General features: G+C 46.1%; 1 protein-coding gene across 2 annotated transcripts; it reads left to right on the top strand.

Annotated features, from left to right (window-relative positions):
* Window positions 1-15,802: 15,802 nt before the first annotated feature.
* NDUFS5 (NADH:ubiquinone oxidoreductase subunit S5) lies at window positions 15,803-25,133 on the top strand. 2 transcript variants are annotated; one of them, XM_033227024.1, is made up of 3 exons: window positions 15,803-16,110; window positions 19,092-19,309; window positions 24,897-25,133. In XM_033227024.1, the coding sequence occupies exons 1-3, from the start codon at window positions 15,840-15,842 to the stop codon at window positions 24,999-25,001; spliced, it is 594 nt and encodes a 197-aa protein (XP_033082915.1). In that variant the 5' UTR covers window positions 15,803-15,839; the 3' UTR covers window positions 25,002-25,133. The 2 variants fall into 2 exon arrangements, with proteins under 2 accessions (XP_033082915.1, XP_033082916.1); XM_033227025.1 differs by having other exon boundaries at window positions 15,980-16,093.
* Window positions 25,134-26,010: the final 877 nt, after the last annotated feature.

Below are 26,010 nucleotides of genomic sequence, written 5' to 3'. Positions count from 1 at the left end.
CCAGGTGGATCCAGATTTTCTAATGCTCCATTTCTAGGAGTGAAAGTACCTATGTATTTCTTGTCTCATCAGAGCTTTGATTAGTTGATGAAGGCTGTTAACTTGCTTTGCTACCCAACATGCCTTCTTGTTAGTTAAACGTAAGTAGGAAAAGACATGTTTATGTTGGCTTTGAGTGTTAATCATTCAGCAAATATTACTGGTGTCTTCTGTGTTCTTTATTTATGGAGGAATGATATTTGAGTTTCTAAAGCCTGTCAAGTTCTATAAATGGCCCTAGCCTTTCTGTCTTACAACCCTGGTACCCGATTTAGAGTTTAACATAAATAAATAGTCACCTGAATCTAGTGAGAAAGGACTCAGTCTAGCAAGAGATAATAAGCAGGCAAGGTAAAAGTTGGCAAGTGTGTGACTGGTACAGGTAGTAGACTGAGGAGAGGGCGGTTCTGATCAGGGAAAGCTTCATTGGAGGAGGTAGGGTTGAAACAAGGTTCAAAGAATGAATGGGCTCAGGTAGGTGAAAGTAGGGATTGGGGCTTGAAGTAAGCAAAGACTGAGTAATGGGAAACCATGGTGGTATGCAGAGAGGACATTCTTCTTAGCCAGAGTACAAAACTGTTGTGGATCCCAGGAAAAGTCTGGAGCTAGGTAGTAGGGGCTAGATAATAGAGGACTTTGACTAATAGGAGTTTGGCCCTTATCCTGTGGAAATCTGAAGGGTTTTGGGAAAATGAATTCAGGGCTAGGTGCAAGACAGAAGGGCAAATACCAGACTAAGACAGCCACTAAGAGCCTTTTTTTTTTTTTTTTTTTTTGTCCAGTCAGAGGTTATGAGGCTTATATATTTATTACAAAGGATGATTAACCATGGCTGTAGCTTCACCTAAGAGGAATGTGGCTCTTGGGCTGGGCGCAGTGGCTCATACCTGTAATCTCAGCACTTTGGGAAGTCAAGGTGGGCGGATCACCTGAGGTCAGGAGTTTGAGACCAGCCTGACCAACATGGAGAAACCCCATCTCTACTAAAAATACAAAATTAGCCGGGCATGATGGTGCATGCCTGTAATCCCAGTTACTTGGGAGACTGAGGCAGGAGAATCGCTTGAACCTGGGAGGCAGAGGTTGCAGTGAGCCAAGATCATGCCATTGCACTCCAGCTTAGGCAACAAGAGTAAAACTCTGTCTCAAAAAAAAAAAAAAAGAGAGGAATGTGGCTCTTGAATAATCTTTCTAGTCTCATCTTTCCTGTCTCCTTAGACATGCCTTCAAAGATCCCTTCAAAGAAAAAAGATTTTTCTTTTGCTTTGGCTTGTCTTTCCCCCTAACTTTACTTAATCCAGCCCAATTCCATAGCTGCTGCTGGTTCCTTTAACAGAGGAGGGGAGTGGGGTGACATAGATTCTCTTAAACCTACCTATTTAAAGGTATTAATTAGCTTTTACATGCACTACTTTAAAATTTTCCTCTCAATTGTTTGAGTCCAGGAGTTCAAGGTTACGGTGAACTATGATTTCACCATGCAGTCCAGCCAAGGTGACAGAGCAAGACCCTGTCTCTTAAAATTAAAAAACCAAAACAAAACGTTTTTGTCTCAAACTCTGTCCCTAGCATTGACTCAACCTATAATTTTTTTTTTTTTTTCCTTGAGATGGAGTTTCAAGAAAAAACTCCAGGCTGGAGGCAGTGGCACGGTCTCAGCTCACTGCAACTTCTGCCTCCCAGGTTCAAGCGATTCTCCTGCCTCAGCCTCCCAGATAGCTGGGATTATGCCACCACACCCAGCTAATTTGTATTTTTAGCAGAGACGGGGCTTCTCCGTATTAGCCAAGCTGGTCTGGAACTCTTGACCTCAAGTGATCTACCCGCCTTGGCCTCCCAAAGTACAGGGATTACAGGCATGAGCCACCGTGCCCGGCCTTGACCTATTATATCTATTAATATGTTAATATTATATATATAATATATAGTATATGTATCTATTAATATGTTATTAATATTAATATCTATTATGTCTTTTAAATAGTGACTTCACAGCTCAGTCTCTTTGTTCTGCACATCCATTCTGAGTCGCAGCCCCGGTACACCTCAGGAAGGGCTGGATCCCCTTATCCTGTCCGTGAACACCAACTACCGAGACAGCTGATGAGGCTGGATTGGTGTGTGACAGAGGCCCCCCAGAGTCAGCAGAGCCAAGCATACAGCGCACATCAGGCAGAGCAGGACAGGGGCAGAGAAGACACTGGGGCAGGGCCAGTGGGCACATCTGGAGCACCTGCAAGGACTCTGCAGGGAACGGTGACTATGGGCCAGTGTGAGTAGTGCCCTGCAGAGGCTGGCTGCCCACCCAAGGTTTGGTTGGGGTGGAATGTGATGACATCATATACACTGAGAAGGTGGGAACCGGGGACTGGGCATGATGACTCATGCTTGTAATCCTAGCACTGGGAGGCCGAGGCGGGTGGATCACCTGAGGTCAGGAGTTCAAGACCAGCCTGGTCAATGTCATGACACCCCGTGTCTACTTAAAATTCAATTTAAAAAAAAACAGTGGGGGCTGGGCGTGGTGGCTCACGCCTGTAATCCCAGCACTTTGGGAGGTCGAGGTGGGTGGATCACGAGGTCAAGAGATTGAGACCATCCTGGCCAACACGGTGAAACCCTGTCTCTACTAAAAATACAAAAACTAGCCAGACTTGGTGGTGGGCACCTGTAGTCCCAGCTACTCAGGAGGCTGAGGCAGGAGAACCACTTGAACCCAGCAGGCGGAGATTGCGGTGAGCAGAGATAACGCCACTGTACTTCAGCCTGGCGACAGAGCGAGACTCCGTCTCAAAAAACGAAACACTGGGAACAGGGTTGTCACCTACCTAACAGGGCTCTGAGAGAGCCAGGCAGGCCCAAAGTGGCTTGAGAAGGTAAGGGAAAAATCCTGGCCTGCGCTCGGGGTCACAGAGCGGGGCCCAGGGAGAGTTCCTGCTGAGGGCAGGGCCTTGCCAGTCTTCGATCTCCATCCAGTGCCAAAGGTGGGAGCTCCCAGGCAGATGAGGCCAGAAGGGAGAGGTGTTTTTTTTTTTTTGAGACGGAGTCTTGATCTGTCGCCCAGGCTGGAGTGCAGTGGCCGGATCTCAGTTCACTGCAAGCTCTGCCTCCCGGGTTCACGCCATTCTCCGGCCTCAGCCTCCCGAGTAGCTGGGAATACAGGCGCCCGCCACCTCACCCGGCTAGTTTTTTGTATTTTTTTAGTAAAGACGGGGTTTCACTGTGTTAGCCAGGATGGTCTCGATCTCTTGACCTCGTGATCCACCCGTCTCGGCCTCCCAAAGTGCTGGGATTACAGGCTTGAGCCACCGCGCCCGGCAGGGAGAGGTTTAAACCCAAGTCACATGTCCAGCAATGGAGTCCCACTGCCGCAAAGTCTGGGAAGTGAGGAGCGCCTCTGCCCAGCTTCCGCCCCGTCTGGGAAATGAGGAGCGCCTCTGCCTGGCTGCTGTGCAACCCTCCAAGTGTGAAGTGACAGCCTTGTGTGTGATCTTTCTGCCCTCCCCAAGTTTGCATTTTCGACATTAAAGTTTACTTTTTAATTAAAAGTTCTAAATTGAAGAATAAAAAAAAAGTGACTTAATGAATTATGTGGCTACTCTTCCTCTTCCACAATTTTCAGTACTCTACCTGAAACTCTACTGTTAACTCCCAGATCAAATAAATTTAAACCTTCTGTAGGCTGTCTCTCTGCAGCCAAAATCAGTGATTCAGCAGTCCTCATGGTAGAGAAGCTCACAATCTAGTGGGCAGAGGACTCCTTACTTTGGTAAGTGTTCTTTGGGTCTGGACAGAGAAAGGGAAGGGTGTTTCCCGGGGAAGGTTATTCAGCTGCTCTGGCAGGTTCCCTCCAGGTAGTGTAATTACCCTCATCTGTGTTCAGGAATGCTGACTCACTAATAAAGCTATATTAGTCTATAAAACCAGACTCCAGTGTGTTAATTTATGGTGAGAATATATGTCAAGTAGACTGGTCCTTTGGCCATACTAGTTTATTTTCTTCATGTAATCATACTACTTGGGAAGCCTAGTTAAAGTTAAGAGGCAGCTCTATAAATCAAAATGAGAGGAGTTAGTTGTTCTAGGGATGGGATATTTACCAAAATCAAGTTGCCTCTCCCACCATGAGCCTGGCACAGTCTCTCCCCAATTATTTTGCCTCAGTGATTCCTGATTATTTCACCTGTTGAACGATATTTCCTACACCCCCAAATGGCACAGTCTTAGATGTCACTTAGATGATCGCTCTAGTTTCCATTATTTTCCAGCCCTTAGGACCCGTTTGTTTTTCACATTACTTTGCTTCTCTGCTCTGTTGTGTCTGTCCTACAGCCGAATTACCAGGTTAGGAGTAGGGAGACTTTCCAAACACCGTCTTCCCCAAATGTGCTACCCAACTTACTCAAATCTGTGTGGCAGTGGTACCAGGATACAGACCTAAATAAAGTTCCCAATGTGCTACATTATAGATGGCCTATCTGTAGAAGGGTACTGTGAGAGCTTTTCTCAGGTTATGACTAGGAGGTGTGTAAACATGAGGGAACCTTACAAGTCAAGGACAGGAATCCCGTGAATGCAGACCCAGGGATCCTTTAGACAGCTCTGCCTACAACCTTACAGACACCCTGTGCAGCTGAGGCTTGTTCAGAGGGATGGGACTGAGGGCCTTGCATTAGGACTTCAGCCCCGCTTTGCTATGCTGGGAGCAAAGCTATGTTGGGAAGAATACCTAGTCCTATTCCACTGGGTGTCGGGGCGGCGGGGATCCATGAAACGGAAAACAGTAATAGCCCGGGCTTGCGTCTCTACGCATGAAGGCCTCTTTTTTTTTTCAGTATAAAAACACCCGTGAAGCAATGGATATGCAGATCAGGCAAAGAAAAGGTAAAGGTGGGGAAACGGGGAGGGAACAGCAACATTACCTCGCCTGTGATGTAGGGAGCAACAAAATGCAGGCAGCCACCAGTGGCAACACACAGGCTCAGTTCTGGTAGAGGGTACTCTGGGAGTTGTAGTTTCTTAGCCTTTGCGGCCAAGGAAGACTGACACCTACATCCTTGCGCCCCTGTCATGCATACAGCAAGACTGTATGCATGGCCCAGTGGAGGAGGCTGGGGCATCATCATTTAACAATATCTATAATAGATGTTTACAGGGCTGGTGGGATCTCAAAAAGGCCTAGTAAATGCCTGAGGAATTCAGGAAGTTTTCACCAGAAAATGACGTGATAAACCGTATCTGGATGGATTAGGTATTCACCAGGGAGACAGTGGGAAGGTGGTGGCAAGTGGGCGGGATCATTCCAGGCGAAGAAACTGCTCCCACGAGCTTGGAACGTGAAAGCAATTGTGGATGGCTGAGAACACGAGTTTGAGTGGGGGCGGTAAACAATGGGATCTGAGGATTTAGAAATGGGTGAATAATCTTGAATGCCAAACCCAAGAATTTTTACCTTTTCTTGAAGCATTGACACCTCACACAGCCGAGGCAGAATGAATGGCTCCCTCCATGGTGTTTCATTCATCTTTCTGTAACAGAAGATCACTGGCTACAACATTTTGACTGTTTCTTCATCCCAAGAACCCAAGGGCCATGGAAGTGTAGTTTTCATAAGTTATTAGGGTACGGGTGGTATTTGGTTACATGAGTAAGTTCTTTAGTGATTTGTGAGATTTTGATGCACCCATCACTCAAGCAGTATACACCGTACCCTATTTGTAGTCTTTTATCCCTCACCCCACTCCCGCCCTTTTTCCCAAGTCCCCAAAGTCCACTGTATCATCCTTAAGTCTTTGCGTCCTCATAGCTTAACTCCCACATATCAGTGAGAACATACAATGTTGGATTTTCCATTCCTGAGTTACTTCACTTAGAATATTAGTCTCCAATCTCATCCAGGTCGCTGCAAATGCCATTAATTCATTCCTTTTTATGGCTGAGTAGTATTCTATTGTATATATATATACACCACAGTTTCTATTTTTTTTTTTTTTTTGAGACGGAGTCTTGCTCTGTTGCCCAGGCTGGAGTGCAGTGGTGCAAACTGAGCTCACTGCAACCTCCGCCTCCTGGGTTCAAGTGATTCTCCTACCTCAGCCTCCTGAGTAGCTGGGACTACAGGTACGTGCCACCACGCCCGGCTAATTTTTTGTATTTTTAGTAGAGACGGGGTTTCACCATGTTCGCCAGGATGGTCTCCATCTCCTGACCTCAGGATCTGCCCACCTTGGCTTCCCAAAGTGCTGGGATTACAGGTATGAACCACTGCGCCCAGCCCACAGTTTATTTATCCACTCGTTGATTGATGGGCATTTGGGTTGGTTCCACATTTTTGCAACTGTGAATTGTGCTGCTATAAACGTGTGTGCAAGTATCTTTTTCATATAATGACTTCTTTTCCTCTGGATAGATACCCAGTAGTGAGATTGCTGGATCAAATGGTAGTTCTACTTTTAATTCTTTAAAGAATCTCCACACAGTTTTCCATAGTGGTTGTACTAGTTTACATTCCCACCAGCAGTGTAGAAGTGTTCCGTGATCACCACATCTATGCCAATACTACTGCTTTTTTGTTTTGTTTTATTTTATTTTATTTTATTTTATTTTATTTTATTTTTTAGAGACAAGAGTCTTGTACTTCCCCCAGGCTGGAGTGCAATGGTGTGATCTCAGCTCACTACAACCTCTGACTCCCAGGTTTAAGTGATTCTCATGCTTTAGCTTCCCGAGTAGCTGGGATTACAGGTGCCTGCCACCACGCACAGCTAATTTTTGTACTTTTAGTAGAGACAGGCTTTCACCATGTTGGCCAGGCTGGTCTCAAACTCCTGGCCTCAGGTGATCTACCTGCCTTGGCCTCCCAAAGTGCTGAGATTACAGGCATGAGCCACCATGCCTGTTTTTGAATTTTTTTATTACGTTCATTCTTGTAGGAGTATGTTGGTATCGCATTACGGTTTTGATTTACATTTCCCTGATCATTAGTGACGTTGAGCTTTTTTTCATATGTTTGTTGGTCATTTGTGTATCTTCTTTTGATAACTGTCTATTCATGTCCTTAGCCCACTTTTTGACGGGATTTTTTTTTTTCTTACTGATTTGTTTGAGTTTGTTGTAGATTCTGGATATTAATCCTTTGTCAGATATAGATTGTGAAGATTTTCTCCCACTCTGTGGGTTGTCTGTTTACTCTGCTGGCTGTTCCTTTTGCCATGCAAAATCTCTTCAGTTTAATTAAGTCCCAACTATTTGTCTTTGTTTTTATTGCATTTGCTTTTGGGTTTTGGCCATGAAATTCTTGCCTCAGCCAATGTCTAAGTTATTTTCTAGACTTTTTATAGTTTCAGGTCTTAGATTTAAGTCCTTAATCCATCTTGAGTTGATTTTTATATAAGGTGAGAGAGGCGGATCCAGTTTCATTCTCCTACATGTGGCTAGCCAATTGTCCAGGCACCATATGTTGAAAAGGTGTTCTTTCCTCACTTTATGTTTTTGTTTGCTTTGTCAAAGATTAGTTGCGTAAAAATATTTGGGTTTATTTCTGGGTTCTCTATTCTGTTCCATTGGTCTCTGTGCCTATTTATTTTTTTTTTATTATTATTTTTCTTTTTGAGATGGAGTCTCGCTCCCGTCGAGCAGGCTGGAGTGCAGTGGTGTGATCTTGGCTCGCTGCAACCTCCACCTTCCAGGCTCAAGCAATTCTCCTTCCTCAGCCTCCCGAGTAGCTGGGATTACAGGTGTGTGCCACCACGCTGGGCTAATTTTTGTATTTTTAGTAGACATGGGGTTTGGCCATATTGGCCAGGCTGGTGTCAAACTCCTGACCTCAGGTGATCCACCTGTCTTGGCCTCCCAAAATGCTAGGATTACAGGTGTGAGCCACCACACTGCCTACGTGCCTATTTTTATACCAGTACCATGCTGTTTTGTGACTATGGCCTTACAGTATAGTTTAAAATCAGGTAATGTGATGCCTCCAGATTTGTTCTTTCTGCTTAGTCTTGCTTTGGCTATGCAAGCTCTTTTTTGGTTCCATATAAATTTTATAATTTTTTTTTTTTAGAATTGTTTTTTCTAATTCTGTGAAAAATGGCAGTGGTATTTTGATGGGAATTGCATTGAATTTATAGATTGCTTTTGGCCAGTATGGTCATTTTCACAATATTGATTCTACCCATCCATGAACATGGGATGTGTTTCCATTTGTTTGTGTCATCTATCATTTCTTTCAGCGGTGTTTTGTAGTTTTCCTTGTAGAGGTCTTTTGCCTCCTTGGTTAGGTATATTCCTCAATATTTTATTATTATTTTTTGCAGCTATTGTAAAGGGGGCTGAGTTTTTTGTGTTTGTTTGTTTGTTTGTTTGTTTGTTTGTTTGTTTTGAGAGAGAGTCCCACTCCATTACCCAGACTGGAGTGCAGTGGTGCGATCTTGGCTCACTGCAACTTCTGCCTCCCAGGTTCAAGTGATTCTCCTGCCTCAACCTCACGAGTAGATGGGATTACAGGCACCTGCTACCATGCCCAGCTGATTTGTGTATTTTTTTTTAGTAGAGACAGGGTTTCACCATGTTGGTCAGGCTGGTCTCAAACTCCTGACCTTGTGATCTGCCCTTCTCAGCCTCCCAAAGTGCAGGGATTACAGGTATGAGCCGCTGCGCCCAGCCAAATTTTTATATCTTTAGCAGAGACGGGGCTTCACCAAGTTGGCCAGGGTGGTCTCGAACTCCCAACCTTAGGTGATCCACTGGCCTTGGCTTCCTAAAGTGCTGGGATTACAGGTGTGAGGCACCGTGCCCAGCAGAGCTGAGTTCTTGATTTGATTCTCCACTTGGTTGCTGTTGGTGTATAGAAGAGCTACTGATCTGTGTACATTAATCTTGTATCCAGAAACTTTGTTGAATTCTTTTATCAGTTTGAGGAGCTTTCTGGAGGAGTCTTTAGGGTTTTCAAGGTAAACAATCATATCGTCAGCAAACAGTGACAGTTTGACTTCCTCTTTACCAGTTTGGGTGCCCTTTATTTCTTTTTTTTTTTTAGACGGAGTCTCGCTCTGTCGCCCGGGCTGTAGTGCAGTGGCCGGTTCTCAGCTCACTGCAAGCTCCGCCTCCGGGGTTTATGCCATTCTCATGCCTCAGCCTCCGAGTAGCTGGGACTACAGGTGCCCGCAACCTCGCCCGGCTAGTTTTTTGTATTTTTTAGTAGAGACGGGGTTTCACCGTGTTAGCCAGGATGGTCTCAATCTCCTGACCTCGTGATCCACCCGTCTCGGCCTCCTAAAGTGCTGGGATTACAGGCTTGAGCCACCGCGCCCGGCCTGGGTGCCCTTTATTTCTTTATCTTGCCTGATTGCTCTGGCTAGGACTTCCAGTACCGCGTTGAGAAGGAGTGGTGAGAGTGGGCAATCTGTCTTGTTTCCATTCTCAGAGGGAATGCTTTCAACTTTTCCCCATTCAGTATTACGTTGGCTGTGGGTTTGCCACAGATGGCTTTTTTTTTTTTTTTTTTTTTTTGAGGCGGAGTCTTGCTCTGTCGCCGGGGCTGGAGTGCAGTGGCCGCATCTCAGCTCACTGCAAGCTCCGCCTCCCAGGTTTACTCCATTCTCCTGCCTCAGCCTCCCGAGTAGCTGGGACTACAGGCGCCCGCCACCTCGCCTGGCTAGTTTTTGTATTTTTTAGTAGAGACGAGGTTTCACCGTGTTAGCCAGGATGGTCTCGATCTCCTGACCTCGTGATCCGCCCGTCTCGGCCTCCCAAATTGCTGGGATTACAGGCTTGAGCCACCGCGCCCGGCCCCATAGATGGCTTTTATTACATTGAGATATGTCCCTTGTATGCCAATTTTGCTGAGAGGTTTTTGTTTGTTTTTTTTTTCTGAGACAGAGTCTCACTCTGTCACCTGGGCTGGAGTGCAGTCGTACAATCTTGGCTCACTGCAACCTCTGCCTCCCTGGTTCAAGCAATTCTCCTGCCCCAGCCTCCTGAGTAGCTGGGATTACAGGCGCGTGTCACCACGCCTGGCTAATTTTTGTATTTTTAGTAGAGACGATGTTTCATCATGTTGGTCAGGCCGGTCTCGAACTCCTGATCTCGGGATCCGCCCACCTCAGCCTCCCAAAGTGCTGGGATTACAGGCATGAGCCACCATGCCTGACCCAATTTTGCTGAGAGTTTTAATCATAAAGTGATGCTGGATTTTATTGAATGCTTTTTCTGCATCTATTGAGATGATCATGTGATTTTTGTTTTTAATTCTTGTTTATGTGGTATGTCACATTTATTGACTTGCATATGTTAAACCATCCCTGCATCTTTGGGTCTTTGGCATGAAACCCACTTCATCATGGTGGATTATCTTTTTGATATGTTATTGGATTCAGTCAGTTAGTATTTTGTTAAGGATTTTAGAATCTATGTTCATCAAGGATATTGGTCTGTAGTTTTCTTTTTTGGTTATGTCCTTCCCTGGTTTTGGCATTAGGGTGATGCTGGCTTCATAGAATGAATTAGGGAGGGTTCCTTCTTTATCTTGTGGAATAGTGTCAAAATGTTTGGTACCAATTCTTCTTTGAATGTCTGGTAGAATTCTGCTGTGAATCCATCTGGTTCTGGACTTTTTTTGTTGGTAATTTTTAAATTGCCATTTCAATCTCACTGCTTGTTATTGTTCTGTTCAGGGTATCCAATTTAAGTTAGGAGGGTTGTATTTTTCCAGGAATTTATCCGTCTCTTTTAGGTTTTCTAGTTTATGTGCGTAAAGGTGTTCATAGTAGCCTTGAATGATCTTTCATATTTCAGTGATGTCAGTTGTAATATCTCCTATTTCATTTCTTTTTATTTATTTATTTTTGAGATGGAATTTCACGCTTGTTGCCCAGGCTGGAATGTGATGGCATAGTCTGCAACCTCTGCCTCCTGGGTTCAAGCGATTCTCCTGCCTCAGCCTCCCAAGTAGCTAGGATTACAGGCATGAGCCACCACACCCAGCTAATTTTGTATTTTTAGTAGAGACAGGGTTTCTCCATGTTAGTCAGGCTGGTCTCGAACTCCCAACCTCAGGTGATCTGCCCACCTTGACCTCCCAAAGTGCTGGGATTACAGGCGTGAGCCACTGCGCCCATCTCTCTCTCTCTTTTTGACAGGGTCTTGCTCTGTCACAAGACTGGAGTTCAGTAACTCAATCATAGCTCACTGCAGCCTCAACCTTTTGGGCTCAAGTGATCTTCCTGCCTCAGCCTTCTGAGTAGCTGGCACTACAAGCAAAACATCACCATGCCCAGCTAATTTTTTTTGTTGTTTTTGTATAGACAAGGTCTCACTATGTTGCTCAGGCTGGTCTTGAACTCCTGGGCTCAAGCAATCCACTTTGGCCTCCTAAAGTGCTGAGATTACAGGCATGAGCCATCATGTCCAACGCTGCATGGTATTTCTGAGGAATGACATGATGAAATCTGTATTTTAGGATGACCAGTCATGCAGAACAGATTGAAGTGAGGAGTTAGGAGACAAGAAGGAAGAGATAAATTAGCAATTTGTTGAAGGAATATTTGACAGAACTTGTGCTGTAATTAAATACTGGATGAAAGAAAAGGAAAAGGTAGAATACAACTCCAGGGTTTGCTGCCTAAGTGGCTGGGAAGATGTCACCATCAACAAACAAGAAAGGGGGCAGGGGACTGGAAAAATTAGTGATAACTTGCCACTAGCACTTCGTGAGCAAGGGCCGTGAGCTACCAGTTATATAATCCTGCAGTATTCAGCTGGACATACAAGAGGTCTTCACAAAGTTTATGAAAAATGTGTATTATGAAAAAGCTATGCATAGATCTCAAAAAATTTTTGCACCAAAATAAATTTGTACTAACTTGTTATAACATGTCTGAGCAGGATCTACTCTGAGGCACTATGAAGGATAAGACATTCGTTTGAAAAGAGCCCCTGTAAGAGCAACATGAATTCTGCTAAAATTGAAGCAAGAATGAATATCAAGTTTATGGTTAAGCTTGGGTGGAAGAATGGTGAGATCACTGAGGCTTTATGAAAAGCTTATGGGGACAATGCCTCAAAGAAATCAGCAGTTTACAAATAGATAACTTGAGGTCTCAGGTGATCCACCTGCCTTGGCCTCCCAAAGTGCTAGGATTACAGGCATGAGCCACTGCACCCAGCTATGCCTGGCTAATTTTTGTATTTTTAGTAGAGACGGGGTTTTGCCATGTTGGACAGGCTGATTTTGAACTCCTGACCTCAGGTGATACACCTGCTCGGCCTCCCAAAGTGCTGGCATTATAAGTATGAGCCACCACACCCGGCCAGATAATTTGTTTTAAGAAGGGATGAGATGAGGCTGGACTGTCCCTCTACTACAGACTCATAGTATTATCTTCTTTAAGAATACTTGGCCAGGCGTGGTGGCTCATGCCTGTAATCTCAGCACTTTGAGATACTAAGGCAGGTGAATCACCTGAGGTCAGGAGTTCAAGACCAGCCTGGCCAACATGGCAAAACCCCATCTCTACTAAAAATACAAAAATTAGCTGGGCATGGTGGTGGGCGCTTATAATCCCAGCTACCCAGGAAGGCTGAGGCAGGAGAATTGTTTGAACCCGAGAGGCAGAGGTTGCAGTGAGCCAAGACCACGCCATTGCACTCCAGCCTGGGCAACAGAGCAAGATTCCATCTCAAAAAAGAAACAAAATAAAAAAGGGATGAAATGATGTTGGAGATGAAACCCACAGTGGCAGACCATCCACATCAATTTATGAGAAAAACATTTTGTGTCCTAACTGAAGTGGATTGACAACAGCAGAATAATAACCAACACGATAGGCATCTCACTTGGTTTGGCTTACATGATTCTGACTGAAAAACTAAAGTTGAGCAAACATTCCACTTGGCAGGTGCCAAACCATCATGCCCAGATCAGCTGCAGAGCTTTCCATGGGAATTTTAAATAAGCGGGATGAAGATCCTGAAGCATTTCTTTGAAGAATTGTAATAGGAGATGAAACACGGCTTTACCAGTACAATCCTAAAGACAATGCACAACCAAAGCAATGGCTACCAAGAGGTGGAAGTGTCTGGTCAAAGCAAAAGTGGACCAGTTTTTTGAAAAAAACATTCGTTTTTTTGAATGTTCAAGGCATTTTGTTTATTGGCTTTCTGGAGGGCCAAAGAACAATAACATCTGCTTATGATGAGAGTGTTTTGAGAAAGCTAGCAAAAGTTTTAGCAGAAAAATGCCTGGGACAGCTTCACCAGAGAGTCATTCTCCACTATGACAATGTTCCTGCTCATTCCTCTCAGCAAACAAGGGCAATTTTGCAAGAGTTTTGATGGGAAATCATTAGGCATCCACCTTACAGTCCTGATTTGGCTCCTTCTGACTTCCTTGTGTTTTCTTTCTTCTTCTTCTTTTTTTTTTTTTTTTTTTGAGACAGAGTTTCACTCTTCTTGCCCAGGCTGGAGTGCAATGGTGTGCTTTCGGTTCATGGCAACCTCTGCCTTTTGGGTTCAAGCGATGCTCCTGCCTCAGCCTCCTAAGTAGCTTGGATTACAGGTGCCCGCCACCATGCCTGGCTAATTTTTTTGTATTTTTAGTAGAGACAGGGTATCACCATATTGGCCAGGCTTGTCTTGAACTCCTGAACTCAGGTGATCTGCCTGCCTCAACCTCCCAAAATGCTGGGATTACAGGCATTAGCCACTGTACCTGGCCCTTGTTTTCTAATCTTAAAAAACTCTTTCAAGGGCACCCCATTTTTTCTTAGGTTAACAATGTATAAAAGAGGCTGTCTCATCCTTACAAGCAGCCTGCCCTCAACTCTCTCTCAGGGTGTTAAAAAAAAATGTATAAAAGAGCCAGGCATGGTGGCTCATGCCTGTAATCTCAGCACATTGGGAGGCCCAGGCAGGATGATCACTTGAGCCCAGGAGGTGGAGACCAGCCTGGGAAATATAGAGAGACCCTCATCTCCACAAAAAAAAATTTTTAAAGAATTATCTTGGCTGGGCGCAGTGGCTCACGCCTGTAATCCCAGCACTTTGGGAGGCCAAGGCGGGCAGATCATGAGGTCAAGAGATTGAGACCATCCTGGCCAATATGGTGAAACCTCGTCTCCACTAAAAAAAATACAAAAATTAGCTGGGCATGGTGGCACACACCTATAGTCCCAGCTATTTGGGAAGCTGAGGCAGGAGAATCACTTGAACCTGGTAGGTGGAGGTTGCAGTGAGCTAAGATCGCGCCACTGCACTCCAGCCTGGTGACAGAGCAAAACTCTGTCTCGAAAAAAAAAAAAAAGAATTAGCTGGGCACAGTGGCATATCTGTAGTCCCAGCTACTTGGGAGGCTGAGGCAGGAAGACTGCTTGAGCCCTGGAGTTTGAGGCTGCAGTGAGCTATGATAGCACTACTGCACTCCAGCCTGGGTGATGGAGTGAAACCCTATCTCAAATAAAATAATAATAATAATAATAAAGACGGCCAGGCGCGTGGTGGCATGCACATATGGTCCCAGCTATTTGGGAGGCTGAAGTGGGAGGATCACCAGAGCTCGGGGAGGTTGAGGCTGCAGTGAACTGTGATTGTACCACTGCACTCCAGCAGGGCAATGGGAGTGAGACCCTGTCTCAACAATAATAATTATATATATATATATGTTCTAGTATTTTCCTCCCATACCTCCAATGTATAATATCCCATGCACCCTGTGGTTCACCCCCCAAAGACATAACACAGCACTTTAGAGTCTCTGATGTAGTCAAAGGGAGTCATTGGAGGTTCTGGAACAGATGACAAGCATGGGAGCAGTTGATTCACAAACTGAAAGCTGAGACATCAAAGAACTGCGACTGCCTTGGAATGTTTCCCGTGTGCTAGCCACCGCCTCAGTGCTTTATACATAAATCAGTTCATCTCTATAGCAGCCCTCCATTGTGAGTACCATAATTATCTTAACAGATGAGGAGACTGAGGCACAGTGAAGTTAAGAAACTTTCCTAGGGTCACACGAAATTGGTGGTGGGGGTCTACTTTTTTTTTTGAGACGGAGTCTAGCTCTGTCCCCAGGCTGGAGTGCAGTGGCGCGATCTCGGCTCACTGCAGTCTCTGCCTCCCGGGTTCAAGCGACTCTCCTGCTTCAGCCTCCCAGCAGCTGGGATTACAGGTACTTGCTGCCACGCCCAGCTAAGTTTTGTATTTTTAGTGGAGACAGAGTTTCACCATATTGGCCAGGATGGTCTCGATCTCCGGAGCTCGAGGTCCACCTCGGCCTCTCAAAGTGCTGCGATTACAGGCCTGAGCCATTGCGGCCGGCTGGGGGCCTACATTTGACCCCACGTGGTGGTTTGGGTTTATAGTCCATGTGCTTAACCACTAGTAGGCAGGCAGGGAGCCAGTGTTCTTTCTCTCCTGTGACTTTGGTGAAGTCTCTCACCAGTCAGTGTTGGCATGAGCGTGCTAGGCACAGTGCAAGAAAGGGGCAAGGACTCACTAATGGCTAGGCCTCTCCTGTGTCTCTATAATTGATGGGTTTGGTTTCTTTTCTTTCTCTCTCTACCTCCTCTCTCTCTTTTTCTTCCTCTCTCTCTCTCTCTCGCTCTCGCTGTCTCCCCCTGAGATAAGGTCTTGTTGTGCTGCCAGGGCTGGAATGCAATGGAATGGTGTGATCATGGCTCACTACAGCCGCGATCTCCTGGGCTCAAGCGATCCTCCCACCTCAGCCTCCTGAGTAGCTGGAACCACAGGCATGCACCACCATGCCCGGCTAATTTTTTATTTTTTGTAGAGACGGGAGTTTCGCCATGTTGCCCAGGCTGGTCTCGAACTCCTGGGCTGAAGCGATCTTCCTGCCTCAGCCTTCCAAGGTGCTGGGATTGCAGACGTCAGCACCACACCAGGCCAACCGGCTTGGTTTCTGTGGTTTTCGGGGGAGACGGCTGAGGGAAGGTCAGCTTCCGGCGTCGCGCTGCAAACGTCGCGCTGAGGTCATCCTTTACGGCAGGCGTCCGCGTCGCAAGCTAGTCGTCCTGAAGCGGCGGCCAGAGAAGAGACAAGGGTATGAGCATCAGATCGGTAGGGGCTGCTTATATCCGCGCGTCAGTTTAGGTTAAGGACCTTCCTTCCGAGGTCTCTTTAACAGATTTCCTCTTGGCTTGCTGTGTGTTCCCTTCTCCCAGACCCAAACTCAGGGCGTGTTCCCTGCCCTCCCAGGCCGCTTCACCTCCACAGCTAATGGCACCGAAGCCTGGAGATTGCCGCTGTCTCCACTTTCTAGATTTGTTTAGGTTTTTGCCGGACTAATGTTTTGGTTTTCTGTTTCTTAACCTAAAGTCTACGATCCTTATCCCAGCTTTCCAGGCTCTGCGTGATTTCGGCCCCGTCAACCTCCTGAGCTCATTTCATTCTTTTTTCTGTCATGCACACTGCGCTCCATTGTCCCCCAAACATACCCAGCGCCTCCGGCTGTCTGTAACTCGGGCTATTGCCCAACTGGAACACTCTGCCCATTGATCTTCACTTGGCGAACTCGCAAGCCATCTTAAAGGCATTTTCAAGTCTCCGGGCAGAGTTGGTGCTTCCTCCTTCTAGCTCTTACCCACTCGTGTTCCTTGCAGTGTATTCCCAATTCCGAGTGTGTGTGTCTCTGGTGCTTACGTTGGAGCTGCTTTCCCCCGCATCTGAGTGCCTGGAACGTAACTACTCAGTAAATGATGACTGAGGGATGGGAAGGAACTTTAGAAGTTAAATTCACCTTTTTGTTGAGATGCAGGCTGCAGTGCAATGGCGCGATCTCGTTTCATCGCAACTTCCGCCTCCCGGATTCAAGCGATTCTCCTGCCTCAGCCTTCCTAGTAGCTGGGATTACAGGCATGCGCCCCCACGCCTGGCTAATTTTGTATTTTTTTTAAATAGAGACGGGGTTTCGCCATGTTGGTCAGGCTGGTCTTGAACTCTCAGCCTCAGGTGATCCGCCTGCCTTGGCCTCCCAGAGTGCTGGGATTACAGGTGTGAGCCACTGCGCCCGGCTATATTCTTTTTTTTTTTTTTTTTTTTTTTTTTGAGACGGAGTCTCGCTCTGTCGCCCAGGCTGGAGTGCTGTGGCCGATCTCGGCTCACTGCAAGCTCCGCCTCCCGGGTTCACGCCATTCTCCTGCCTCAGCCTCCCGAGCAGCTGGGACTACAGGCGCCCACCACCTCGCCCGGCTAGTTTTTTGTATTTTTAGTAGAGACGGGGTTTCACCGTGTTAGCCAGGATGGTCTCGATCTCCTGACCTCGTGATCCACCCGACTCGGCCTCCCAAAGTGCTGGGATTACAGGCTTGAGCCACCGCGCCCGGCCGCCCGGCTATATTCTTTACATTTACCATGAGTACACATTTATATTGATATTTGTGAGTCTGCCCATGTGCTTCCTTTCAGTCATCTTAGGCAGTGAGGCTTTTTTTTTTTTTTTGGGAATACTGTTTTTTTTACATTTAACATTATTGTGTATTTGCATATAAACTTTTTTTTCCCCTAATATCTGTTATATTCTACAAAGTAAGTCTTAACCCATTTCTTTCACTCTGGGTTTTTTTAATTTTTTTTGAGACAGGATCTCGCTTTGTCCCCCAGGATGGAGTGCAGTGGCCAGGTCATAGCTCACTGAAGCCTTGAACTCCTGGCCTCAATCTCCTGCCTCAGCCTTAGGAGTAGCTGGGACTACAGGTGCATACCACCACAAGTGCCTTTTTTATTTATTTATTTTTTTTGAGACAGAGAATCTGACCAAAGGATCCAAATTCTTTTTTTTTCTTCTTTGTTTTTTGAGACAGAGAACCTGACCAAAGGATCCAAATTCTTTTCTTCTTCTTCTTCTTCTTTTTTTTTTTTTTGAGATGGAGTCTTGCTCTGTCACCTAGGCTGGAGTGCAGTGGCGCGATCTCGGCTCACTGCAACCTCCGGCTCCTGGGTTCACGCCATTCTCCTGCCTCAGCCTCCCGAGTAGCTGGGACTACAGGCGCCCGCCACCACGCCTGGCTAATTTTTTGTATTTTTAGTAGAGACGGGGTTTCACCATGTTAGCCAGGATGCTCTCAATCTCCTGACCTCGTGATCCACCCGCCTTGGCTTCCCAAAGTGCTGGGATCACAGGCGTGAACCACCACGCCTGGTCCTTTTTTTTTTTTTTTTGAGACGGAGTCTTGCTCTGTCATCCGGGCTGGAGTACAATGGCACGATCTTGGCTTGCTCCGTCTCCCGGGTTCAAGCAGTTCTCCTGTCTCAGCCTCCCGAATAGTTGGGATTACAGGCATGTGACAACACGCCCAGATAATTTTTTTATATTTTTAGTAGAGATGGGGTTTCACCATGTTGGCCAGGCTGGTCTTGAACTCCTGACCTTAGGTGATTCACCCACCTTGGCCTCCCAAAGTGCTGGGATTATAGGCATGAGCCACCTCGCCTGGCCCACAAGTGGCTAATTAAAAAAAATTTTTTTAGGCCTGGCGCAGTGGCTCACACCTGTGATCCCATCACTTTGGGAGGCCAAGGCGGGCGGATCACCTGAGGTCGGGAGTTTGAGACCAGTCTCGCCAACATGCTGAAACCTCGTCTCTACTGAAAATACAAAAATTAGCCGAGTGTGGTGGCGTGCACCTGTAGTCCCAGCTACTTGGGAGGCTGAGGCAGGAGAATCCCTTGAACCCAGAAGGTGGAGGTTGCAGTGAGCCGAGATCACGCCATGCACTGCAGCCTGGGTGACAGACCAAGACTCCATCTCACATGATGGGTGAGCCACTGCTTCCGACCTAGAAAGTATTTCTATGCATTGTTCTTTAGTTGTAATTATCTTTTCCTTGAGTTTTCAAGAAGCACAAAAACTGCTTATCTGCCGTAAACTGGAAGAACCTATTTAATGAAAAGGTTTGGTGAGAAGAAATCAGGAGAATAATATCAAACAGTGTTCTAGAGGGCTACTTATCATGATTATCTAATTTTTTCTTAGAAATTTCTTAGTTGACTGCCTTCTTGTGGGATTTTATTTACTTATTTTTTTAAGTCTTCCATTACAGCCATGCCTTTCTTGGACATCCAGAAAAGGTTCGGCCTTAACATAGATCGATGGTGGACAATCCAGAGTGCTGAACAGCCCTACAAGGTTGCTACTCGATGCCATGCTTTTGAAAAAGAATGGATAGAATGTGCACATGGAATTGGTGCTATCCGGGCAGAGAAAGAGTGCAAGATAGAATATGATGATTTTGTAGAGTGTTTGCTTCGGCAGAAAACGGTAAGGAAGTGATGGAGATGGAAGCTGAATTACTTTCTTGTTCCTTTGGGATTTTTTTTTTTTTTTTAAAGACGAAGTCTTGCTTTTGTCCCCTAGGCTGGTGTGCGATGGTGCGACCTCGGCTCACTGCAGCCTCTGCCTCCCCGGTTCAGGCGATTCTCTTGCCTCAGCCTCCCGTGTAGCTGGGATTATAGGCGCCTGCCACCACGCCCAGCTAATTTTTGTATTTTCAGTAGAGATGGGGTTTCACCATACTGACCAGGCTTGTCTTGAATTCCTGACCTCAGGTGATCATCCCGCCTCGGCCTCCCAAAGTACTGGGATCACAGGCGTGAGCCACCATGCCCGGCCTCCTTTGGGATTACTCAAGTGTTTTTAGTGGGCAGTGGCTTGCCAAAATGTGAATTGGCAAAGCTTTTCTGGTGAAATACCTTTCCTACTTTGGTACCATGATGAGGAAATTAAATGCCTTCAGATATGAGGATGGCCCATTGTTTCTCAGCATTCTTTCTCTTCTCCCAAATTTTCCTTAGTATTTTACCCTGCTCTAGCCACTAGGTTAGAAATTGCATGTGTGTGTATACCCATTTTTTCAGTTGGCTGTGAAGCAGAGAATATCAACTAGCTTTGAATGTTGACCCTTGAAAATCTTTGGGTGAAAATATTTCAAATTCATTGAATCCAAAAGAGGTTTAACCTTGCAAATCCATTACATTCAAAATATCTGGATTCATTCCACTCTGAAGAAGATGGAGGTGTTAATGAGATTGCTGTACATGAGTCTGAACAATGATGCAGTGGAAAAAGGATGTTAACAGCTTAGTGTTCACCTCCTCAAAAATTGAATGAGTTGGCCAGGCACTGTGGCTCAAGCCTGTAATCCCTTTGGGAGGCCGAGGCTGGTGAATCATGAGGTCAGGAGTTTGAGACCAACCTGGTCAATATGGTGAAACCCTGTCTCTACTGAAAATACAAAAATTTTGTATTTTTGTATTTTCAGGCATGGTGGTGGGCGCCTTGTAGTCCCAGCTACTCAGGAGGCTAAGGCAGAAGATTGCTTGAACCTGGGAGGTGGAGGTTGCAGTGAGCCGAGGTCATGCTGCTGCACTCCAACCTGGAAGACAGAGCAAGACTATCTCAAAAAAAAAAAAAAAAAAAAAAAGGTGGCTCATGCCTGTAATCCCAACACTTTGGGAGGCCGAGGTGGGCAGATCACCTGAGGTCAGGAGTTCAAGACCAGCCTGGCCAACAAGGTGAAACCTTGTCTCTACTAAAAATACAAAAATTACGCAGGCATGGTGACAGACGCATGTAATCTCAGCTACTCAGGAGGGTGAGGCAAGAGAATTGCCTGAAATCGAGAGGCAGAGGTTGCGGTGAGCTGAGATCACTCCACTGCACTCCAGTCTGGGCGGCAGAGCAGGACTCCATCTCAAAAAAAAAAAAAAAAAAAAAGATGGCCGGGCACGGTAGCTCAGGCCTGTAATCCCAGCACTTTGAGAAGTTGAGGCAGGCGGATCATGAGGTCAGGAGTTTGAGACCAGCCTGACCAACATGGTGAAACACCGTCTCTACTAAAAGTACAAAAAAATTAGCCAGGCATGGTGGCTGGTGCCTGTAGTCCCAGCTACTCAAGAGGCTGAGGCACGAGAATAGCGTGAACCCAAGAGGTGGAGCTTGCAGTGAGATCGCGCCACTGCACTCCAGCCTGGGCGACAGAGCGAGACTCCATCTCAAGAAAAAAAAAAGAAAAAAAAAAGATTTTTATGAATTGATACCAACAGGAGGCATTGTAGTAAGGTAGAAAAAACATTGTATTGGGAGTTAGGAGAGTCAGGTTCTGATGCTGGTTCTGCCACCACTCATTTGTTGTTGGTTGGTTAATTTTAATCTGTATCTTGAGACAGCGTCTCACTCCCGTCGCCCAGGCTGGAATGCGGTTGCATGTTCACGGCTCACTGCAGCCTCAACTTGGGCTCAGGTGATTCTTCCACTTCAGCCTCCCACGTAGCTGGGACTGCAGGAGTGCACTACCACGCCCAGCTAATTTTTTGTGTTTTAGTAGAGACAAGGTTTCACTGTGTTGCCCAGACTGATCTTGAACTTCTGAGCTCAAGTGATCTCCCTGCCTTGGCCTCCCAACGTGCTGGGATTACAGGTGTGAGACACTGCACCTGGCCCTAATTTTGATTTTATGTATATAAAATAGAAATGGGATCTCCCTGTGTTGCCTAGGCTGGTCTTAAACTCCTGGGCTCAAGCGATCCCACATTGGCCTCCCAAAGTGCTGAGATTACAGGTGTGAGCCACCACACCCATCCTGTTAGTGGTGTTTTTGAGACAGGATCTTGTTCTGTCACCCAGGCTGGAGTGCAGTGGCGTGATCATAGCTTACTGCACTCTCGAGCTCCTAGGCTCAAGTCATCCTCCTGCCTCAGCCTCCCAAGTAGCTAGGACAAGTGCATGCCACCATGTGCAGCTTTTTAAATTTTTTGTAGAGACAAGGTTTGGCTATGTTTCCCATGCTGATCTTGAACTCCTACCCTCAAACGATCCTCTTGCCTGGGCCTCCCAAACTGCTGGGATTGTAGAAATGAGCCGCCATGTCCAGCAAACCACCACTAGTTTTGTGACTTTGAGCAAGTCATTTTCCCTTCTTAGTCTTATTTCCTTGTCTGAAACAATTAAAGAATTGCTGTAAGGTCACTTCCCAATCCTGTGAATTTATGAATAGGTAAGTTACCATTTTCAGGGTCACCTTAAGTGAATAGATACCTCCCCGTAAGTGAAGAAGCTAATGAGTCAGAGAATTAGAATCAAGTCCTATTGTAAGTTCTTAGCATATTATAATGCATTTATTTCTCACAATAATTCTATGAAATAAGTTACTATTAGTTTCCCCATTATACAGTTAAAAATTTAATTTTGGGAGTCTGAGGCAGATGGATTACCTGAGGTCAGGAGTTCGAGACCAGCCTGACTAACATGGCGAAACCCCCTGTCTACTAAAAATGCAAAAAATTAGCTGGATATGGTGAGGGGGTGCCTGTAATCCCAGCTACTCAGGAGGCTGAGGCAGAAGAATCACTTGAACCCAAGAGGCGGAGGTTGCAGTGAGCTGAGATCACGCCACTGCACTCCATCCCGCCTGGGCAACAAGAGCGAAACTCCGTCTCAAAAAAAACAAACAGATGAACAAACAAAATTTAAGGCAAGGAAAAGTTAAGGACATTGCCTGAACTTACATAGCTAGTAAATGGTGGAGCTGGGATTTTATCCTGGCAAGGCTGGCTTCAAAACCTATCCTTTTATCCAGAGTTATTGCTTTTAGCTCAGAGGAAGATTTGAAATATAGTATTGTCATAGTTCAAAATCATGACTAGTCTTGTGTTGGGAGACTTTAAGATAAATGGTAAGAAAGTAATCTTTTAAAATGTTTAATGTTTATATCAGGGTTTTTTTCTACTGAAGTTATATCAACACTTTCTTTAAGATTAGTGAGATGTTTAACTGAACATACGAATTTTTCGTATCTTTGTGAAAAGTTAGTCATGTTTTTTTGTTTTTTTTTTTTTTTTTTTTTGAGACGGAGTCTCTCTCTGTCGCCCAGGCTGGAGTGCAGTGGCCGGATCTGAGCTCACTGCAAGCTCCGCCTCCCGGGTTTACGCCATTCTCCTGCCTCAGCCTCCCGAGTAGCTGGGACTACAGGCGCCCGCCACCACGCCCAGCTAGTTTTTTGTAGCTAGTTTTTTGTATTTTTTAGTAGAGACGGGGTTTCACCGTTTTAGCCAGGATGGTCTCGATCTCCTGACCTCATGATCCGCCCGTCTCGGCCTCCCAAAGTACTGGGATTACAGGCTTGAGCCACCGCGCCCGGCCAAAGTTAGTCATTTGTTAAAAAACTTATGTCAGGAACTAGTCTAGGCACTAGGAATACAGTAAGCAAAACAGCAAACAAATCTCTGACTCGGTGGAACTTATGCTATAGTGGGAGGAAGGGCAGAAAAATAACAAGTAAAAATACAGGTAATAATAAGTACTGTGAGGAGAATAAACAGCAGAAGGGTAGAAAGTGCTAGGGGCAGGAGCTAGGTGGATGCTACTTTAAATAGGGTAGTCAGAGAAGAGCTCAGCAAAAGAAGACAGACCAGAGAATTAAAGAAAGCGAGCCACATGGATATGAGGGAAGAATGTTCCATGCAGAGAAAACAGCAAGTGCAAAGGTCCCTGAGCCGACTGGAGGGAGCTAGGGGAATATTAAGAGATGAAGTCACTAGGGTAGGCCTTGTAAGCCATGATAAGGATTCATCTTTTTGTCTCACTAACATAGAACGCCATTGGAGGGTTTTGAGCAGAGGAATAGTGTGATCAGAATTAGTAAATTTTCTGTGTCACAGAACCCAGGGACCAGTTCATTGTTGTGGCTTTGCTGTAACATAGCTTTGATTTGTTGAGAAGCAACCGATGCCCTATCTGAGTAGAAGAGACAGAATTCAGGACTCAGCGGTGACTAGTGGCTGAGTAAGAATCAGGCCTTTACTTCCATATGGAGAAAAGAGACCTCATAGTGGCTATTTCTGCTTCATTCATACCCACTGCATAGTCACCAGCAGCAGTGCCACTTCCACATAGAATATGTAAGTGCTGAGGTTGTCTTAACTTTTATTTATTTATTTATTTTATTTTATTTATTTATTTTTTTGTGTGTGATAGAGTTTCACTCTGTCGCCCAGGCTGGAGTGCAGTACCGTGATCTTGACTCACCACAACCTCCACCTCCCAGGTTCAAGCGATTTTCCTGCCTCAGCCTCCCAAGTAGCTGGGACCACAGGCGTGTGCCCCCACGACTGGCTAATTTTTGTATTTTTAGTAGAGACAGGAGTTCACCATATTGGCCAGGCTGGTCTCGAACTCCTGACCTCGTGATCCGCCCGCCTTGGCCTCCCAAAGTGCTGGGATTACAGGCGTGAGCCACCATGCCCAGCCCGGCGTTTATTTATTTATTTACTTATTGAGACAAAATCTCGCTCTGTCACCCAGGTTGGAGTGCAGCAGTGCAGTCTTGGCTCACTGCAACCTCAGCCTCCCAAGTTCAAGCGATTCTCCTGCCTCAGCCTCCCCAGTAGCTGGGATTACAGATGTGCACCGTGATCCCCAGCTAATTTTTGTATTTTTAGTAGACACAGGGTTTCACAATGTTGGCCAGTCTGGTCTCAAACTCCTGACCTCAGTGATCCACCCGCCTCAGTCTCCCAAAGTGCTGGGATTAAACTTTTAATATTCTAAAAGATTTTAGTGTACACAAATGTGCCTCTTAAAGGTTTTTGCAAATATCCGTATTGCTATATATATTAAGAACATTTTAGTTGTTAGTTTTCAGAGAGTTTATGTATACTAAAAATTTGTTTGAAAGCTTGGGAGGTGATTTCATGTTCATTCTTTGAAGGCAGACTTCATTTCAGAGGCCCTGTAAGATGAAAGGCCTTCTGTAGTTTAAAAATGAAACCAAAATTGATGTCGGTTTTGCCAGTTCTCACTTTATGGCACATATCTCCTCCCTCAGTTTAATTGCCGTTTCCTTTGACAGATGAAACGTGTGGGTACCATCAGGAAGCAGCGGGATAAGCTGATAAAGGAAGGGAAGTACACCCCTCCACCTCACCACATTGGCAAGGAGGAGCCTCGGCCCTGAGCGGAGCAGCTGCTGATGTCTGGAGGCTGATTTTCCCGTTCTCTGTTCTCCACTGGAAAGGTTGTTTACAGAAAACCTCCTTGTCAAAGTGTGTAAAAATAAAGGATTGCTCCATCCTATTTGTTCAAAATATTTTCTCCTGGATCATGCCTTTCTTTTCCTCCCGCCTCCTGTTCCCTCCCCTCACCCCCCCTTCTCCTCCTCTCCCTCCCCTCTCCTTCCCTCCCTCCCCTTCCCCTCCCCCTTCCCCCTCCCCCTTCCCCTCCCCCACCCCCCTCCCCCTCCCCCACCCCCCTCCCCCTCCCCCTCCCCCTCCCCTCTCCTCTCTTCCCTCCCCTCTCCCTCTCCCCTCCCCTCTCCCATCCTCTCCCCCTTCCCCTCCCCCTCCCCCTCCTTTCCTTGTTTTGCTCTGTAGCCCAGGCTGGAGTGCACTGGCACGATCTCAGCTAACTGCACCCTCCATCTCCCAGGTTCAAGTGATTCTCTCACCTCTGCCTCCCTAGTAGCTGTGACTATAGTCACGCATCACCATGCCCAGCTAATTTTCATATTTTTAGTAGAGATGGGTTTCACCATGTTGACCAGGCTGGTCTCGAACTCCTGACCTTGTGATCCGCCCTGCCTTGGCCTCCCAAGTGCTGGGATAACAGGCGTGAGCCACCATGCCCAACCTATTTTATTCTTTAATAGTTATTTTTTTGAGACAGGGTGTCACCAAGACCTAAGTGCAGTGGCATGATGATGGCTCACTGCAGCCTCGAATTCCTGGGCTCCAACGATCCTACCAACTCAGCCTCCCCAGTTTCTGGGACCACAGGTGTACACTGCTATGCCTGGCTAACTTTTGTAGTTTTTGTAGAGACAGGGTATTGCCATGTTGTCCAGGCTGGTCTCAAACTGCTGTGCTCAAGCAATCCACCCACCTTGGCCTCCTAAAGTGCTAGGATTTCAGGCATGAGCCATAGTTAACATGTTTAGAAGCTTGTGGTTTTTGTTTTTTGTTTTTGAG

This window comes from Trachypithecus francoisi, unplaced genomic scaffold, assembly GCF_009764315.1.
Source record: "Trachypithecus francoisi isolate TF-2019V2 unplaced genomic scaffold, Tfra_2.0 Lachesis_group12, whole genome shotgun sequence".
NCBI classification, from domain to species: domain Eukaryota; kingdom Metazoa; phylum Chordata; class Mammalia; order Primates; family Cercopithecidae; genus Trachypithecus; species Trachypithecus francoisi.
The sequence above is the reverse complement of the archived record's forward strand: the minus strand, read 5'-3'. Positions and strand labels throughout refer to the sequence as shown.

Coding starts and splice junctions, on each gene's coding strand:
- NDUFS5 (XM_033227024.1), top strand. CDS start 15,840: ATGTTGCCCAGGCTGGTCTCGAACTCCTGGGCTGAAGCGATCTTCCTG. Junction 16,111..19,091: donor AGGGTATGAGCATCAGATCG/GTAGGGGCTGCT, acceptor CTTCCATTACAG/CCATGCCTTTCTTGGACATC. Junction 19,310..24,896: donor GTTTGCTTCGGCAGAAAACG/GTAAGGAAGTGA, acceptor TTCCTTTGACAG/ATGAAACGTGTGGGTACCAT.